Source organism: Chrysemys picta, chromosome 2, assembly GCF_011386835.1.
Source record: "Chrysemys picta bellii isolate R12L10 chromosome 2, ASM1138683v2, whole genome shotgun sequence".
Lineage (NCBI taxonomy): Eukaryota > Metazoa > Chordata > Testudines > Emydidae > Chrysemys > Chrysemys picta.
This window is the reverse complement of record NC_088792.1, coordinates 69351355-69369592: the sequence shown is the minus strand read 5'-3', so window position 1 is coordinate 69369592 and position 18238 is coordinate 69351355. Positions and strand designations below refer to the sequence as shown.

At 38.6% G+C, this 18238-nt stretch overlaps 1 protein-coding gene across 5 annotated transcripts in view; it reads left to right on the top strand.

Annotated features, from left to right (window-relative positions):
* The window catches only part of TBC1D5 (TBC1 domain family member 5), a 364302-nt gene that overhangs the window by 336484 nt on the left and 9580 nt on the right, over positions 1 to 18238 (top strand). For all 5 annotated transcript variants that reach the window (XM_065587056.1, XM_065587057.1, XM_065587055.1 and 2 more), the window contains one exon: positions 8960 to 9066. In XM_065587056.1, coding sequence (XP_065443128.1) covers positions 8960 to 9066 — 107 coding nt within the window. The remainder of the gene's footprint in view (positions 1 to 8959; positions 9067 to 18238) is intronic.

Here is an 18238-nt window from a genome sequence, read left to right as displayed (position 1 = left end):
GATTTTACTTTAGAAGTATCATCAAGGAAAATAGCATTAATTAAATAGAAGGAAGATGAAGGACACTAGTCTTCTACAGCAGCATTAAGGTAATGTAATCGTGCCATATGCTCCTCACCCATTTGCTGAACCAATGGGATTGAATGTGACCAAACCAAAGCAAGTAGCTGGACCTCTCATCCCATTCAGCATGGTCAAAGTGGTTGCTGAGCATCAGGAAAGTATCCATAATGGAAAACTCTGTTCTAAGGACAGGTATTAGGTTGACATTGACTGTGATGCCAGGATACTGTGATCAGTCAAAACAGTAATTTGTTTATTTTGAAAAATAAACACAGAAAACAAATTTCAGCATTCTAAAATAAACCCCAGATAGTATTTTCCCCACAAACTACTATAAAATAATCAAGTAGTGCAGAAACTACAAGAACATTGAAAAACGGTGCTCTAACCCAAAAGACAGAATTTTTTAGACCTTTTTTCACCTCTATTAAAATGGAAATGCTGGTGTCTCCTTAACTCAGCCCCTGCTACTGCCCTGCAACTTCAATCCTACCTTCTTGGAGTGATCTCCCAGCTTGCCTTGACAGATATTGTAGCACTCTGTCTTTCCAGATCAAGCACTGTGGGGATGTAGCATAAGGATATAGCGGGAGAAACAGTCAGACCTTGTCCTCATTAAGGCAAAAGTCACATTTAGGGCAGACTGAACAAGCATCATCTCTCCTATTCTTGACTGCCCCAGAGTACCTAGATGTCACTACATGTTGACTTTTGTCCTAAGGATTCCCTCTGGAACATTGTGTATCTCTGACCTGTAGTGCACTGACATCATGTATGTTACCAGATTGCTCTGAATCCCCATAGCAAGAATAGACTATTGTGTTTCTCTACTTATACAACACACACAAATGACTACAGAAATGAGTCGTCCATGATCCCTTTGAGAGCAGATGCACCTCTCCTTATATCACAGTGTGATCTGTGGCAAACTGCTACAAAGTAATTCCTGCACCAGTCAATACAGCTGTTCCTAGCACAGTGAAGGGCAGCTGGAGTGCATAAAAAAAAGAGAGAATACAGTTCTGTGGACTCAACATTCCCATATAAAATGCCACATATACTTAGTCATGCCTCATGTCTGCTTATTGTTGGACAGGCTGGGCTAAAACATACGTCTATATATCCCCAGTGGCCCTTGCCACGTCCAGGGGGCAGAGATAAGATTACAGGGTAGGGCTGGTATGCAGTTTAACTTGGTGGTATATGGTTTTCAGAAGGTTAAGTATAGATGCACTTGATGTTCTGGAAGGGTACAAGAAATGGACAGTCAACTGTAACTATTAAGGAAGATTTTGGGCAGTGAATTTATTTCAATATTGTGAAAACAACAAGGAGTCTGGTGGCACCTTAAAGACTAACAGATTTATTTCGGCATAAGCTTTCGTGGGTAAAAACCTCACTTCTTCAGATGCATAGAGTGGAAGTTACAGATGCAGGCATTATATACTGACACATGGAGAGCAGGGAGTTACTTCGCAAGTGGAGAACCAGTGTTGACAGGGCCAATTCAATCAGGGTGGATGTAGTCCACTCCCAATAATGAGGAGGTGTCAATTCCAGGAGAGGAAAAGCTGCTTCTGTAATGAGCCAGCCAGTCCCTATTCAAGCCCAGATTAATGGTGTTAAATTTGCAAATGAATTTTAGTTCTGCTGTTTCTCTTTGAAGTCTGTTTCTGAAGTTTTTTTGTTCAATGATAGTGACTTTTAAATCTGTAATAGAATGACCAGGGAGATTGAAGTGTTCACTTACTGGCTTTTGTATGTTACCATTCCTGATGTCCGATTTGTGTCCATTTATTCTTTTGCGGAGGGACTGTCCGGTTTGGCCAATGTACATGGCAGAGGGGCATTGCTGGCACATGATGGCATATATAACATTAGTAGATGCGCAGGTGAATGAGCCTTTGATGGCGGGGCTGATGTGGTTGGGTCCTCTGATGGTGTCGCCAGAGTAGATATGGGGACAGAGTAGGCAACGAGGCTTGCTACAGGGATTGGTTCCTGGGTTGGTGTTTCTGTGGTGTGGTGTGTAGTTCCTGGTGAGTATTTGCTTCAGGTTGAGGGGTTGTCTGTAAGCAAGGACTGGCCTGCCTCCCAAGGTCTGTGAGAGTGAGGGATCATTTTCCAAGATAGGTTGTAGAGCGTGGATAATGCACTGGAGAGGTTTTAGCTGGGGGCTCTATGTGATGGCCAGTGGTGTTCTGTTGTTGTCCTTGTTGAGCCTGTCCTATAGTAGGTGATTTCTGGGTACCCGTCTTGCTCTGTCAATCTGTTTCCTCACTTCCCCAGGTGGGTATTGTAGTTTTAAGAATGCTTGATAAAGATCTTGTAGGTGTTTGTCTCTGTCTTAAGGCTTGGCTGTAGACAATGGATCGTGTGATGTGTCTTGGATGGAAGCTGGAGGCATGTAGGTACGTATAGCGGTCAGTAGGGTGGTGTTTATGTGACCATCACTTATTTGCACTGTAGTGTCCAGGAAGTGGATCTCTTGTGTGGACTGAGGTTGATGGTGGGGTGGAAATTGTTGAAGTCCAGGTGGAATTCTTCAAGGGCCTCCTTTCCGTGGGTCCATATGATGAAGATGGCATCAATGTAGCGCAAGTAGAGGGGGGGCACTAGGGGACGAGAGCTGAGGAAGCGTTGTTCTAAGTCAGCCATAAAAATGTTGGCATACTGTGGGGCCATGCGGGTACCCATAGCAGTGCCACTGACTTGAAGGTATAAGTTGTCCCCAAATCTGAAGTGGTTGTGGGTGAGGACAGTGCAAATAAGACTCCTTGTTGTTTTTGTAGATACAGACTAACACGGCTGCCCCCTGATACTTTTCAATATTGTGGTATCTACTGGGCCTAATGCTGATTTAAATGTTAACATTAACTATTTCGCTGCTGATCAAAGCGTGTAAGAAATGATAGATATGACTGTACTATGAAGATCTGCACAATCTAGTGTTTGAAACCAAGAGTGGGTGGTGCTTAGGAGATACCACCACTTCCAGTTTTTTCCAAGCTGACCCATGGAGCTAGTAAGTCAGGGGGAAGAGAGAGATGAACCCAGGGTGATATCCAACCCCTGCTAATAGGGAGCTGTCCCACATAGCCAGGCTAGCATCTAAGCACCACCAAGGGAAGCCAAGACCAAGGACCACAGCAGGGTATCTGAGCCCCACTAAGAGGGCATCAAGCGCATGTTGCTCAGCAGACAGCCTGAGTCTTAAAATATGTTTAAAAGCTATTGCACCTATCCTTGCATCAACAAGAACATGGACTATTTCTTACTAGGTAATATGATCATCCTGTCTGTCAAGTTCAGTTTCTGTAAAAGGGACAGTGGTATCCAGAGGTTCTACAGCATCCAGTGTCACTGCTGTTACTCTAATAGGTATGTTGATGAAAAGCCCTGATGCACAACCAAAGGAATTTCACACACAAACATGCTTGTGAGTCAGATGTAATAGTCCTGGTGACCTCTTTCCTTCTGAGAAAAAGTTACGTGCATCTGGTGTGACCTCTTCATCAGGAAGGCACAACTAACTGTGTGTCCAGACAACACAGAATTGTTAACCTGTATTTATTCTGATACAACTACCTACAGAAGATCTGCCAAGTTGAATTCATCACGGCTCTCCTTCTTGAAGATGAGGTTTAATATGTCTTTCAGAAGGTTCCAGCTGGTTCTGTAAAAAGGCTGCTAAAGAGATAAAGGACATCAAAATGTTTAGAGGAGGGTGTGTCTGTTTTCCTCTGGAGCCATTGAGACAGATCACTATCACTCAAATAAGGCAGCTTTCATAAAGACAAGATGCTGCATTCTGTAGTGAACAGAATTTCCAGAAGCCATAAACCACACGACAAAAACCATTTCTGACAGTTTAATATTATCTATATTTTCTCATGCTGAAGAATGCTCAACATCTGGCAGTTTTTCTCTTTTTGCTTTTTTCAGGTACTGATCATTGGCAAAATTTCTTTCTCTCCTTGCTTAATATTTAGGATACAGGTTGCAATTCTTTCCACAGCTTATCTAATTGTTATCTAATTTTGCATTTTGCAGCTCCTATTCAGCATGCTTGGGAAGGCTGTAAAATATGTAAACGCAAGTAAATTTGCCCTTTCAGGAAAATTCAAACATATTTTGCAAGCAGTCATAAAAATGTAAAAATATTTCCAGTTCGTAGACTAGCGAATTTTTGTACCATTCGAATAATGATGTTCTGCAGAAACTTTTGCTCTTTGTCCCAGAATCCTGCTTTCAAATGAATGCTGTCCTTTAAGCTAAACTGAATTGGAAAACAGATTAAATTAAAACTTGCAGGCCTTATGTTAAAGTCTTTTACTAGTCAAACCAATGCTGCTAGTTCAGACAAGATCCAGATAAGAAAAAAGTTTTATAGCAAGAGTTTAACATTATTAATTTCAATGCATTGAATTCTTATCTGCCTCCCCAAATTTTTTCAACAATGTTCAACTCTTCTCCAAAGGTGGTTCGTCTTTGCCTTTTTATGCAAATTTCCCAGGTGATTCTCTTTAAGTCAAGGGGAGTTCGATTGGACTGTAAAGTAGGAAGCTTTTAAAAAATCTATTCTGAAGGAGTTCATTTGAATTAGACTGGAAGTGATAAAAGTAATAGCCACTTTTTATAACGTTAAGATTATGTACAGTTGCAGCTTTGTTTGACAAATTGTATCATATAATGAAAACAATTCAGTACAAGGACCAACCATTATAGAAAGGCTAACAAATTGCTCATTCCAAATACTAATACTGGATTTCCTAATATCCAAAGATTGTCATGATGGGTTATTTTATGCATCAGAGACATACTGACGGTAAGGAAAAATCTTTCCTTTTTTCCTATAGCTGCCCTCTCAACTAGAGGGTTCACTCCCTCCTAGACAGAACAGCCAAAAAAGAGCCTGTGGCAAACATCTGCCAGACCATCTTTCTGGATGTCTTTCATTATATTTCAAAAGACTGTACAAGTGCCATAGCATGCTACTGTGCTTGGTTATCCCTAAGACTGTCCTTTCTGCCTCTTGTCACAGACATTTCTAGATTTTCCCCTCATCTGGGATATGCCATCCTCTGATTTGTAGTAACACAGAGAATTAGAGGAACCCAGAAGCAAGATTATCTCTGAGTTAGCTGTTTCTCCTTTCTGGAACAAGGCTTCTATATTACAATATACTATATACTTTCCTCCATATTGGGGCGACCCTTCTTTTTCAGTACTTATTTTTATCCTTGTGAAAAGTTAGCTTTTCCACAACACACTAGGTTTATTTCTGTTACTTGCTGGTGGGCCTTAGAGGCATTCCAAATCTTTGCAAGTCTCTCTAGAAACTATTTCAACTTATTTTTCACAAAAGAAAATAGGAAAAAAGTAAAAACAAGAATTGATCCTATCTACTGAATTTGAAAAAATTTTCCCTGAGGAAAGTTTGCAGTCATCGTCCAGACAAAAGTATAATGCATTTCTACTATTGTATTTAGTTTTTAACTTGTTCCATATTTAGCAGTGTTTCACTTTGTCCCTTCTTTTCTTTGCATGTTTTTTACTGTTCTCACTTTTGCCTTTGAAATTTTATGTTACTTGACTACTATTTCAGTTTCCCAAGAATCTCTTCATAGGATGTAGTGTTGTTTAGTGGGTAAATAAGAGGATTGTGAGCCCGAACTCCTAGGTTTTACTCCTGGCTATCCCACTGGCTTGCTGTGTGGTCTCAGGGAAGTCACACAATCCTTCTCTGTTAACTCTTCTTTTAAACGCTTATTAGAGTACTTTTTTACTGTGCCTCATTGGCATATCTTAGTTGATATTACAATTCGCCTGAAGTCTGTTGATGATGTATATTTCATGGCAAAGGCAAATTGATAAGAGGGTTTTGGAAAAAAAGTAAATCTATGCTACCACAATGACCAGCTGAGATGGAAATTGGATAGTTCTTGTAATGGGGACATGGACTTCGGTGTTTCCTCCAGATGTTACTCCTGATCAAGCTCTCTTTTATGGAAATGTTACTGTCACCTACCCTGATATGATAATGAACTCTAACAGCTTGGTTTTGATAAGCAGAGCAGGTGAGAAATATGGTGAGACTTCTCTGGACAGTAGGGAGAGGCTGTCAGGTTGTCCAGGGAATTATCATACCTAGATTTGTAAGTATGTAAGGGGTTCTTTTCTTCTGCTTGTAAGTTAAGGGGAATATACCTCATTGGGATTTACAAAGTTTTCAGATGAGGTTTGCTAGGCAAACCATTTCTTTTGTTTCAATATCATTTTCTCTCTACTTTTAATAAATCTTTTTTAAGAAGACCACAGTTGTATAGGATAACTCACATACTTGGCCCCAAAGAAACATGAACCTATCAGTCTCCCTAAGGAGAGTAGCTGAAAGGAATTTCAGCAACCTAAGTTTTTATTCAGAGTCTTGGTCAGACGGGGTCCTGGCAGAGGTGTTCTCTCCCATTAAGATATCTTGCAAAAGACTGGAGGCAATTGAGTACAAGGGGAGAAGCCTAACGACCAAGGAGAAGATGTGAGTGAGTGAGGGGTGGGGATGAATGACAAAGGCACTTCCAGATCCACGTATGACAGACCCTATACTATATAAATGAAAAGTGTTTATACTGCTGAAGAGCCTACCCTTCCATTCTATTCTAAATCCGTTTTTATACGGCTCTCCTCACAGTAATGTCTAAGCACCTTCCAATAGTGCACATCTGTCATATGTTGTTTGTTCTCTCATCCTTTCCCCAGAGGAAGAAGCGTGTGCAGTGAACTGTCTTTTGGTAGGGTTTTTGTGTTGAAGACCAAACGTACCTATTGCTATGTGCTTACATTGCAGAAGGCAAGGTCAGAGAAATGTCCCTTACACTTGGCGTAGAAATAAGTGAGGTCTGTGATGGTCCATAGTTCCTGGGGGATTTCATTCCAGTCTCAGGCTGCCTTTGGAGAAAGTTTTGTCTCAGAGAGTTGAGCTTTATTCTTCCCTTGAGATAAGGTTTGATTTTGAAATTTAGCGTGCTTTTTTTTTATAATGCTTCCAATGAAATTTAAAGCTTTACTGTAATTTTCTTATAGTTAGAAATATTAGTTTTATCAGTGTTTGAATCTTCATCATTGAAATAAATTTGGGTTGTTTTTTCTATTTACTCATTTTCTCCAGTACCTTAAAAAAAAAAAAAGCGGAGGGGGGAAAAGGAGCAAAAAATTTCCCTCCAAGTCCCCGAGAGAGAGAGAGAAGATATTTAATACCTTTTAAATTACAAAATAGAAGACAGGCTGGCGTGTTCAAATGGAAATACTTTAGTTTAAATGTCTATACTTTATAGAAGCATTTAGAATTTACTATCCATTTTCAGCATTTTTATTTGCTCTAATAAAATAAAATGTATCCTAATCATAACTGCTGTACAGTGTGTTTAAATCTGATTTAAAGATGATAATTTGATTGGCTATATAATATGTGGTAGTTGCATTATACTCCGCTGAAAGAACTCTGACTGAGACTATTGTACTTGTGTTCATTATGCTAGCTTTGTGACTTCAAGAAGAAAAAACAGGTATCTGAATGTGAGCAAGAAAAACAAAAGGATAGAAAAAGAACAGGCAGAACAGATAAAGAATGAGTAGGATAAGTGAGTGCTTTACAAATGAAAGCAGATGTATGAAATTACAAGCTGTCGGATCAGCAACGGAAATGAAGATGATAAAGTGGTTCCCTACACAGATTATAATTATTCATTTTGCCCAGTCCTGCATCTTTTCCCCATAATTCTCTTGGGGGGAGGGAGAGGTACAGGAGGAGATGAGGTTTACTCACATGAAAGAAAAAAAAATCAGATGGTAAGTCTGCATGGTCACAAAACAATAATTTATTTTGGCTTTTTTATTGTATCAGAATAACTTTGTTCTGCAAGGATATTTTCTCACTTAGGATTCTGATTGGTAAAGTTCTCAAAACAGTAAAGTTTCTTTACAATTTATTTACAATTAATGTTGTTGGAGGCAGTCTGTATGGTGCACAGTATAAGCATCATTAATAGGCACTGCTTTGACAGCTGTAGCAGATGGATTGCCTGAATTTAGATAGAGCAAAAGAAATGAAGTAGTTTACATAGACCTGCCTGAAAAGATGTGTTTAATAATTGCACTCATAATTAGGTTGATTTGCCAAAAAAGAGAGAGAGCAAGCAAACAACTACATGGTGTACTTAGGTTAGAATGGAAATGTACACATCTATTTACAATGGGAGATGAACTTCAGGCAGAGAAAAGTCTCCTGTTCAAGTCATTAAATTCTAAGAGGTATGTTAAAAGTATTTAAAAGTAAAAGCAAGAATTCAGAATCCTTAGCTGTTGCTCAGTATTTTCAGGCATTTCTCTGGGATTCTCCAACAGGTAAATGTAGGAACATGAACAGCAGAGACCCAAATATTTCACAGACTAATGTTAAATGAGGTCTTATCAAAAATAGATTTTTAATTAATCTAAAGAGAACAAAAAGTGATAGATGTCTGTTTAATAATATCTATTTGAAGAGCATACAGGGTATTTTAGTAAAGAATAGTTGTGGGGGAAAGTGTTTCTTCATGAAAGAGAACATAATTGCATAGTGAATCTCAGAGTGCCCCATTGAAGTGAATGGGAACTTTAACATTGACGTCCATGGGCACAGGATCAAGCCCACACAACACATAAGGCTTGATTCTGTAACCTCTTCCTTGTGTTAAGCAAAACTTGAGTTCGGAGGGTCTGTTTGTTCTCATCATGAGGAAGTGCTGCTAAAGCTGCCCATGATGGGTGTATAAAGAAAAAAATGTTTCCTTTAGAAGACCAAAATATGTGTGTGTATATTCCCCTTTTTTTATTTTTATTAATTTTTATTTTTTAGTGATCTCAAGTAATTATCAGACCTGTTTGGGACTTCTGATGCATTATCCACCTATAGGAGATGTACACTCACTCATCCTAAGAGCACTGTTTCTCAGAGATCCAAAGGTAAGATACCCATTGCTAAATATTACCAATACAGGAAATAAACCTCTTTAATAAAACATTCCAAGTGCTACAAAATGTTAATGAGACACAGTATCCTACATTTGGGGTGGGGGGGGACGACTTTTTCAAAGAGCTACTTCTGGAAATTGCCACATTCTTCCTCATTGACTACTCATGGGGAGAATTGCCTGGTGAAATTAGATTATGGTTCCCCCAGCTCTTAAGTGGTCATCTTCTGCCATTGTGCTAAGCAAACAGCTCCAGTAAGTCAAATAACTACCCAGTAAAGGTTTTCCCCACTCGTCAGTAGTTCATACTTGTCAGTAGTTCATATTCTTCACAGAGGACCACATGCCAAAGTATACTTACAGGGCTATGGTAATATATATTTATATTTATGTTTAAAATGTAGGGTAACATAAACTGTCTAGAAGTCATAGCACAATTTCCTAGTAGATTTTTATACATGTGATTTATTAATTCTGCAAGCTAACCATAGCTGCGCCTAGGGGGTCAGTAGCATCCAAATGTTATAGGCTGTCATTTTTTTAATTAAAAATGAGATTCACTCTTAGTCTTCAAAGTTTCACACAGATTTTATTTACACTTGTTAAAGTGTATTTTCCTACTGTAATGTTTCTGACATCAGTAAAATTACTGATCTACAGGTTTTTTTAAAAAAGAACACGGCAGCTTTAGAGCTAACCTTATATTTAAAATAAAGTATTTGAGTTAATGCTGTGGATGACAGTCTTCTCGGTATCTGGATCCTTAGTAGTTCTCAGAAGTTGTGCTGCCAGCTTTAGGATTGTCTGAGCATGTCACATCACTAGGCTGCCAATGGACAGTCTAAGATAGCTTCCTTCAAGTCACCTCTGAATAGAAGAATTTCTGCACTTTTATCAGTTGGTGACTGTCTTCTGCAAAATGTCATTAGATTCTGACATGTATTCTTTTACAGATTAAGAAAAATTGTCTCCTTGTTTCTGTGTCAGTTTTCTGCAGAAATCTGTGTCCTCACAGCTGCTTGCCTCATTCCTCTTGTGCATAGATTTCTTTCAAGATGAGAAGTAAAATCCGTCATCTCCCTGATGCTTAGGAAAGTTTGTAATATTAAGTTTGTTTTTTTAAGATTTAGGCAGCAGACTGTGAAATCAAACTATTCAGCATTTACATTCTTGCCTTCTCTTTTCAAAACAAAGCAGAAATATTTTTAAAGGGAAGATGTTGAGGGGAGGGGGAAGAAATTGTGCTAAGCCATCAAACTGAATCTGGCACATGTTGTTTAATTCAGCAAAAAGAATATGTTGGTACATGAGACTAATTTAATAATGATTAAAAATTCTCAAGCTGCCCTCTGTGCCAGCTCAGGCAATGTGTGTATAGATCTTCCTACAAGCAGATGGGGCCAACCTCCCACCCCCTGACTCCCTGACTTCTTGCTCAATTGTTTTCCTGTCTCCAGCAGATGGAAGCTGACAAGCTAAAGACAAGGCCCACCCAATCTTAGCCTCATGAGACTTCAGTTTCATGCTAAATATCCTCATGCATGCTTTTGAGGTGGTGGTGTGTAGGGTGCACGTAGCTATGCGTTGGAGTGAAAAGCAGGCTGTGTCCATCCTGCAGTGTTTAGCTCCATGTCACAGTGAAAGGATCTGGCAAGGGGAAGCAGCATGGAAAGGCTCCAACAGCGGGGAGATGCCAGAGCCTTTCCCCTCTGCTGGAATCTTTCCTAGCTGTGTAGGAAGGCTCCGGCAGTGGAGAAGCAACGTGACCCTACACTGCTAAAAATAGTAATGTAGACGTGGGAGGCACTACTTGAGTATGTAGAGAGCTATGTAAGGTGTAGACCTTAAGATTCTGGCATTGTCTTTACTACCGTCTAAACTGTGCCTAACCGTGCCTCACTGTCTACACTGCTCTTTATACCCATGCTAGGGGAGCATGCAGTGTATGTGCTCTTCATGCCTCTGTAAGTGTAGACATAGCCTAAGAGAGGTCTGGACATATTTCTTACCTTACCTTTCAAATAGTCCTCTGTTCAGTGAGAAGAGCCTGCATGAAAATGAGCCTTTCATCCCTAATTGTATTGCCATGCGGATAAGGATAATTAAGACCATTCCCCATTTTCTACGTAAGATGATTTCCCCTGCTACTTGTCACGAAGTGATCCTCCTTTTTTTGTCTGTCCTTACAAACACAAATGAAAAGTGCCTTCACATCCACTGTATGGCTGTGCTTGTCTACCTGAACAGAACTCTGAAAGTTAGAAAGCAGATCTTCCCAGAGATGATTTATTATTATTATTATTATTATTATTTTGATATATGCAATCCGGTGAAGCCAAGCCACAGCATTCTTATCAACAATGTTCAAGGCCCTAAGACCTTCAGAAAGTTGAGTCATTTTGCAGTCCTCAACAATGTGTGAGAATGAAGAGCCCTAAGAAAGGCTTAATAGCCTCTCACATGACATTGGCTTGCTGGTTTCAAGACTGCATTTAAAAAAGCTATGCTTCCTGGGATAGAGAGGCCAAGCTTGTTCTCAAGGACCTTTCCTTAAGAACAGTTACCTCTTGAGCTGACAGAGGGGATATATACTCCCTTTACCTGTTCCTTATTTTCCCTAGACAAACTTTAAGGTTCATCTCTGTGTCCTTAAGCACATGTGAGTTAAACCCAGTTTCTAAATGAGTTGGGATTCGTTAGTAGTGGTTTGAATTTTGTGTTGTGGAAGACTTACATATTAAATATTGTATAAGTCCATCATAATTGCCATGGAATGAAAGAAAAGAACGAAAAGAAAGGAGTTCTGTGGTTGTTACGCAAGGATGTATGCATCTATATCTGCAGCCTTTTGGGTCACCGAAACTCCAGAAGTCTGTATGGGGCTGTGCGCTCGTACACATGGGAAAATTAAAATGTCCTCTCTGCTGCAGGTGTAACAATAGTTTAATTCTTCCTTTCTCCCTGAGGGGAGAGCTAGAAGGCTCTGCACAGTAGTGTAACCTGGAAGCTATGACTAGCAAATTCAGTACTTGCTGACTTCTCTACCCCTTAAGGCTTTCCTGTGCACTTCCCATTAGGAACCGTAGATGCAGAAGGCATATTAGGTTCAATGCAGTTTGCCTCCCCTGAGCTAGGGCAGGTTCCCTATAAGGTTTCTTCCAAGGCTTTCTATGGTTTTAATTGTGCCGTCCCATGGAGCTTCCGCTGCACTCTATGGGCAATTGTTCATGGTCCAGTATGATTTGTTTCACATAGCAAGTGTGCTCAGTGTCTTGTAAACATGTAAGGGAGACCTGGTCCCTATCTGTCGGAGCTTGAAATCTCAACTGGACAGACAGTGAAGTTCAGAAGTGTAATGGGAGGAGCAGGGTTTCAGCTTGAAAGCAGTGTAGGTACTTTACTAATATATATTTCTTTGGGAGGTTATCCTTGAAAGATAGCTAAATGCCAAATAATCTCACTCTTGGGGAGTTTTTCTTGCAGTCTAGATAAAACTGTAGAAAATGTTATGTGGGGAACAGTCTTGCCGTAGCCTCCGGGGAATGGAGTAGATGGACCTAACTAATGTGGCTTTTCCAGCTCTGGATCTATGAATCTGAATTTGCCTTTTCTTCATTGCATCCCATTCCGCCTCTTTATACCCCCTGGTATCAATGTCACATCCTTCCCCTGTTTTCTTGTTGAGGATTGATGATAAGGTTTTGGCCTGATGGCCCTCTCACTTTTTGTTGACTGAAATTTATAACTGTCCGTAGTGGAAGAGCCTGGAAGTGTCCTGGAAACAGAGCATACAGCTCTGTAATAGCCAACAACAAGTTAATGCAACTGCTTCTGAGAGGAAGCACAGAAGACTTCATATTTGCAGAGCCACACTTGGGCCTACATAATGCCCAAAGTGCATTTGATTATCCCCAGTTGTTAAGAAAATCTGGAATTCAAATTTGAAATTTGAAATCTGTGTTATTGCCCCCACTCAGGGCTACACTGTGAACTCACTTAGCAAGACACTTATTCCGAATTTCCAATTCTTCAGTAAGCAGTAATTCTTCCCAGTTATATCTACCAATGGGATTTCTATCTATTTAGGGTTTTTCAAAATAGAAAGTTATGTGAAAACTGACTTTATATGTTAAAGTGTGTGTGTGTGTGTAGTGAGAAACTGGAGCAATAGTAGGAATTGTTCTTGTAATATACCCAAAGGAATTGATTGTATGTGTGTCTCTGAATAGAACACACCAAAAGTACCTATTTTTTTCCACTTTTTTTCCACATCACCACTGTTGGCTACTGCTGTGAATTTTCAAAGCAAATACTGTTAGATGAAGAAGTAGAGATGTTGAGGGAGGGCAGTCAGAAGAATATAAAGTGATTAAAAACATAGTTCTAACTAGAGTTGTTCAAATAAAAAAAAATTAAAAAACCCAATTAGAAATAAAAGTCATCGAAAATGTGAACATATTGTGTTCCTTAAATAACCAGATGTTCTCTCCCTCCTGAAGGCAGTCAGGGCTCGGAATAAAAGGTTTAAAACTATTGTTTTAAGTTAACTGTGAATTTTGCAAATCTGTTTTTACCCTTTAGCAAATAAAATTCTAATACAGCAACATAAGCAAAGTAATTTTCATCTTTGGGTATTCTTATTTGTATGGTGGTGTGTGTTGAAGTGTTAACCTTATCACAGTGAGTTATTACAAAACTAAAGCACTACATAGAACATTACCATTTTCGATTACATACTAAGAACCTGACAACCGTCCTTTGTTCGAGAGCTTACAGTATTTATCCAAAATATTTCTGCAAAATAAAAGTTTGTCTGCAAACCTTTTAACAGGAATGGTTGTATTACTTACGAGCAAGCTAGTTAGAAATAAGACAGTTTTATTCAACTCTGAAGTGCTACTACTCAATAACAGTCTATTAAAATATAATTTAAAATGTTATATTTGGTTGTTTAAAATTAACTATTTTTCCATCACACACAAAATTCTGGTTGGTCTGATTTTTTTTTTTCAACATAGTATTTTAAGAAATGTAGTAACATTTTAAAATAATGGTTCAATATATTAATGGTGAATTACAACTGAATCCCTGTGAAAGTACACATGGCATCTCAAAGATGCTATATTAGTTAATCATAACTGATATTACAGTGACTACCTTAGAAAGTAAGCAATAATATATGATTTTAAAGTCATGATCCTACATATAACGACCAACTAGAGGAATTTTCATGTCAGCCTTTAACACTCATCATGATCTGAGCAGTAAATGGCAGGAGAAAAAAATTACATTACTGAGCTTGTGAACTGAGCTGTTTGTACATTATTTTCAGTTGAATTTTCTTCTTAAGTAGCTGCTGCCACATCTCAAGAGTTTTCTCTGAGCCGGTTTCATGTGCCTGAAAGGCTGTTTAGCTTCACTTTCTTCTTCTTCAGATAAATTCTTTTCTATACACTCATTAGCTGAGGTGCTTCTGAATAGCTGGATCTATTCTTTGAAAGCTGCCGTTATTTCAGAATTGTTTGTTTCAGTGTTTGTGAAAGGAGAGGAGCAGGTTTTCGTTTGTTTTGTTGGTTAGCACTGTGTGCAATCTGTCATTAATTACCACTCTTTAATGACCAAATTGTGGCCAATCAGAAGTTAGTCTCTTTCAGCATTTGGACATTAGCAACTCATTAATTAATATTTACTCAAGAGGTGAAATTTTGATATCTAGTATATAATGGCTGGTTTATCAGTTTAGAGTAATAGCAGCTACAGTTGTCTCCCTCCTCCCCAAATTATTCTTTATAATGCTTATAATTTATTTTTAAATAATGTATACTGTTCAGCCATGAGTCAGCTGACTCATTTCCAGGAGGCTGAAAACTGGGCATTGGCTAAGTTTTTAAAGTGCTCTGTGCTGATGGGGAAGTAAGAAAGAAGGATTTTTAAACACTTGACGAGCAGATGACCAGGAGTTTTCAGTGGCTCAAGTCCCAGCCCAACTCAGCTTGCTTCTCTAGTCCTCCTGATACAATTACCTCACTAGCAGCTAAGGCCAGAAATCAATATTGGGGAGGCAGAAGGCCAGAAGTGAGACAGAAATGAGGTATGCACCATGGGTGAACTTGTAGGAAAGGCAATCAGGTGGGAAGTGTGAGGTCACCAGTGCACTCGAAAGAGGGCAAGATGTTCTTGCCACTGAGTGATGGGTTTGAGGTAGGGTAAGAAGGCCTGTGTGATTTTGACAGAAAGGGAGGAAGATAGTAGAAAAATACTAGTAATAGAAGAACAGGAGGACTTGTGGCACCTTAGAGACTAACAAATTTATTAGAGCATAAGCTTTCGTGGACTACAGCCCACTTCTTCGGATGCATATAGAATGGAACATATATTGAGGAGATATATATACACATCTATATATACACATCTATATATACACAGATATATATACTACCTCCTCAATATATGTTCCATTCTATATGCATCCGAAGAAGTGGGCTGTAGTCCACGAAAGCTTATGCTCTAATAAATTTGTTAGTCTCTAAGGTGCCACAAGTCCTCCTGTTCTTCTTTTTGCGGATACAGACTAACACGGCTGCTACTCTGAAACTAGTAATAGAGAAGTGGAAGTTAGGAGAAACTAAAGACAAATGAATTTCTCTTTAGCTTTTCAATGGTAGAACATGGAGAACCCTGATATTTGCCCTTAGTGTGTGAAGCATTACGATTCCATATATTTAACAAACATGTATACATTTTAAGGTCTAAAAGTATGAAGGGTACTTCAGCCTCTAGCTTTATACGTATAGTAAATTCCTGGCACATTAAAGCATTTAGATGGTTAACCACCTGATTTACATATGTAATAAGGTAGTTGTAATCTAAATACTATTGTTTGCCTTCCCAGTTATATGTGCTTGCAATTGACTGCCAGCCCCAAATAGGAGGACAGTTTTCAAAATGTAATCCTAAAATTATAAATATACGTTCATTTTAAAACACAATTGTCTTGAGTTTTCAAGTTCAGCTCCTGTGTTGTCTTTCACTATTAGAACAAAGGTGATACGGGCAGCTACCAGTTTAATGAAACAGTGTTTGGTATAGCCATATTGTCATAAGCTCGTATAAAAGTAATATATGCACAGTGAGTCAATAGTTACTATTCATTTACATATATTTAATTTAAAACCAACATATCCCAGGCACTTTTTCAAATATTTTGATATATTAAAAAACGAAAGGGTCAGTATTCATAATAAAAAGACTTACCCATCCTTGCCAAAATTGATCCCCATCTTCCCAAATATGCCAGTCATTTAATCAACCTATCATAACTTAGCCTTCCCTGCCATAGCATCTTTTGTAGATCTCAACCAGTATTTTCAGGAAAAGCCTTGGAAAATAGAGTGCTCAGAACTAATCAATACCATGGATCCTTCATAGCCGTCCTCCCCTTAAACCAGGGGCCTGTTACCTAGAGCACCTGCATCAGTCATCAGAACCCTGGTGGTAACACATGAATTGGAGAGGCAGTTTCTTAGCTAGCTGAATATATTTGTGATGGTATCATTTATATTGTCAGTTTCTTCATAACACTCGGTGGATGAGCATCTTAAGTAACTAATAGCATGCAAATATTATGACAATCCACCTTAATCAGCAAGTGTATTTAAATGGAAATGGAGATTTGGGGAACTCAGAGTATCACAGAATAATTCCTGAAATTGGGGTGGGTTCAGCGAAGAACTACAAGAATGATTTAAAAGGATTAGAAAACATGCTTTATCGTAGTAGACTCAGAACTCAGTCTATTTAGCTTAATAAAGCAAAGGTTAAGGGGTGACTTGATTACAATCTGTAAATATCTACATGGGGAACAAATATATAATAATGGACTCCTCAATCTAACTAAGAAAGGTATAATGTCTGGAAGTTGAAGCTAGCCAAATTCAGACTCTAAATAAGATGTAAATTTTTAATAGTGAGAATAATTAACTACTGGAACAATTTACCAAGGTTCGTGGTGGATTCTCCATCCCTGACCATTTGTAAATCAAATTGGATGTTTTTTCTGAAAGAGATGCTCTAGGAATTATTTGGGGGAAGTTCTATGTCCTGTGTGATACAGCATATCAGATTAGTTGATCACAATTATCCCTTCTGGCCTTGGAATCTATGATTTGGATGCCTCTGTACAAACCATGGTGTGCTTATAGTCAAGTGATATCAAAGCAGGAGTATGGTAGTGTTCCAATAGTAAGGAATTAAGCAGCACAATTACTGTGCCATAACTACTTTGCCTGTCCTTTATATTTCTATAAAGCAATATATACAATTGCCACATAAAAATCTTGGTGAACTAATGGCTAGTCAAAAAAAAAAACATTACACATGTTGATAACTTCATGATCCCAAACATTTTTTAAAAAGTCCTTGAATTTTCTGACTGCTGGGTACCCAGGCAACCTTAATTCTGCCCGTATAGAGATACCCTGGCCAAAAAAAGCAGTACCGAGAGGGTATTAAATGTAGAGATGTGGTGTTTGGGGACATGGGATTATTGGGGAAGAATTGGAGAGGACATAAATAGGTAGAGCAGAAGTTCTTTTTCTGTACTCCTCTGACTTTGGTTAGGGATTCATTACCACAGTGAAGCCCCATCCTCTAATAAGTGAGGTTTCCCTGTGGTGAGATAGAAGGACAGGGGAGAAAAAGACTGGAGGTGAAATTATTTTTGGGTATTTTAATGCCAAACAGCAAACTGATTTTTAAAGACTGAATGTTTTTCTTCTTTGAACAGGAGAAAATAACAGTAGTAGAGGCAAGAGCAAACCTGATAATGTTTGGTGTTTTTTTTTTTTTTTTTTAAGTAAGAGAGAGAGGAAAATGAAGCCCCTTGTAGCTCTTAATTAACTGGTACCAATAAAACCTACTGCACATGAATTTGTTGGGGCTGTTTCTTTCAAATGACTAGTTTACTTATATTTGAAAAGTCATCTAAAGCTACTGACCCTGTCCTAAAGAATAATGATATTAGCTATACAATGATATAATAAACCATATTTAACAATGTTAGAATGAGGTGATTATGGTTCTTCTTGTGTGCAATCTGACAATTCAATTAATCACTTCTATTTTGTGAAGTAGTTCATCAAAAAGTACCACTTAGAACAGTTTCT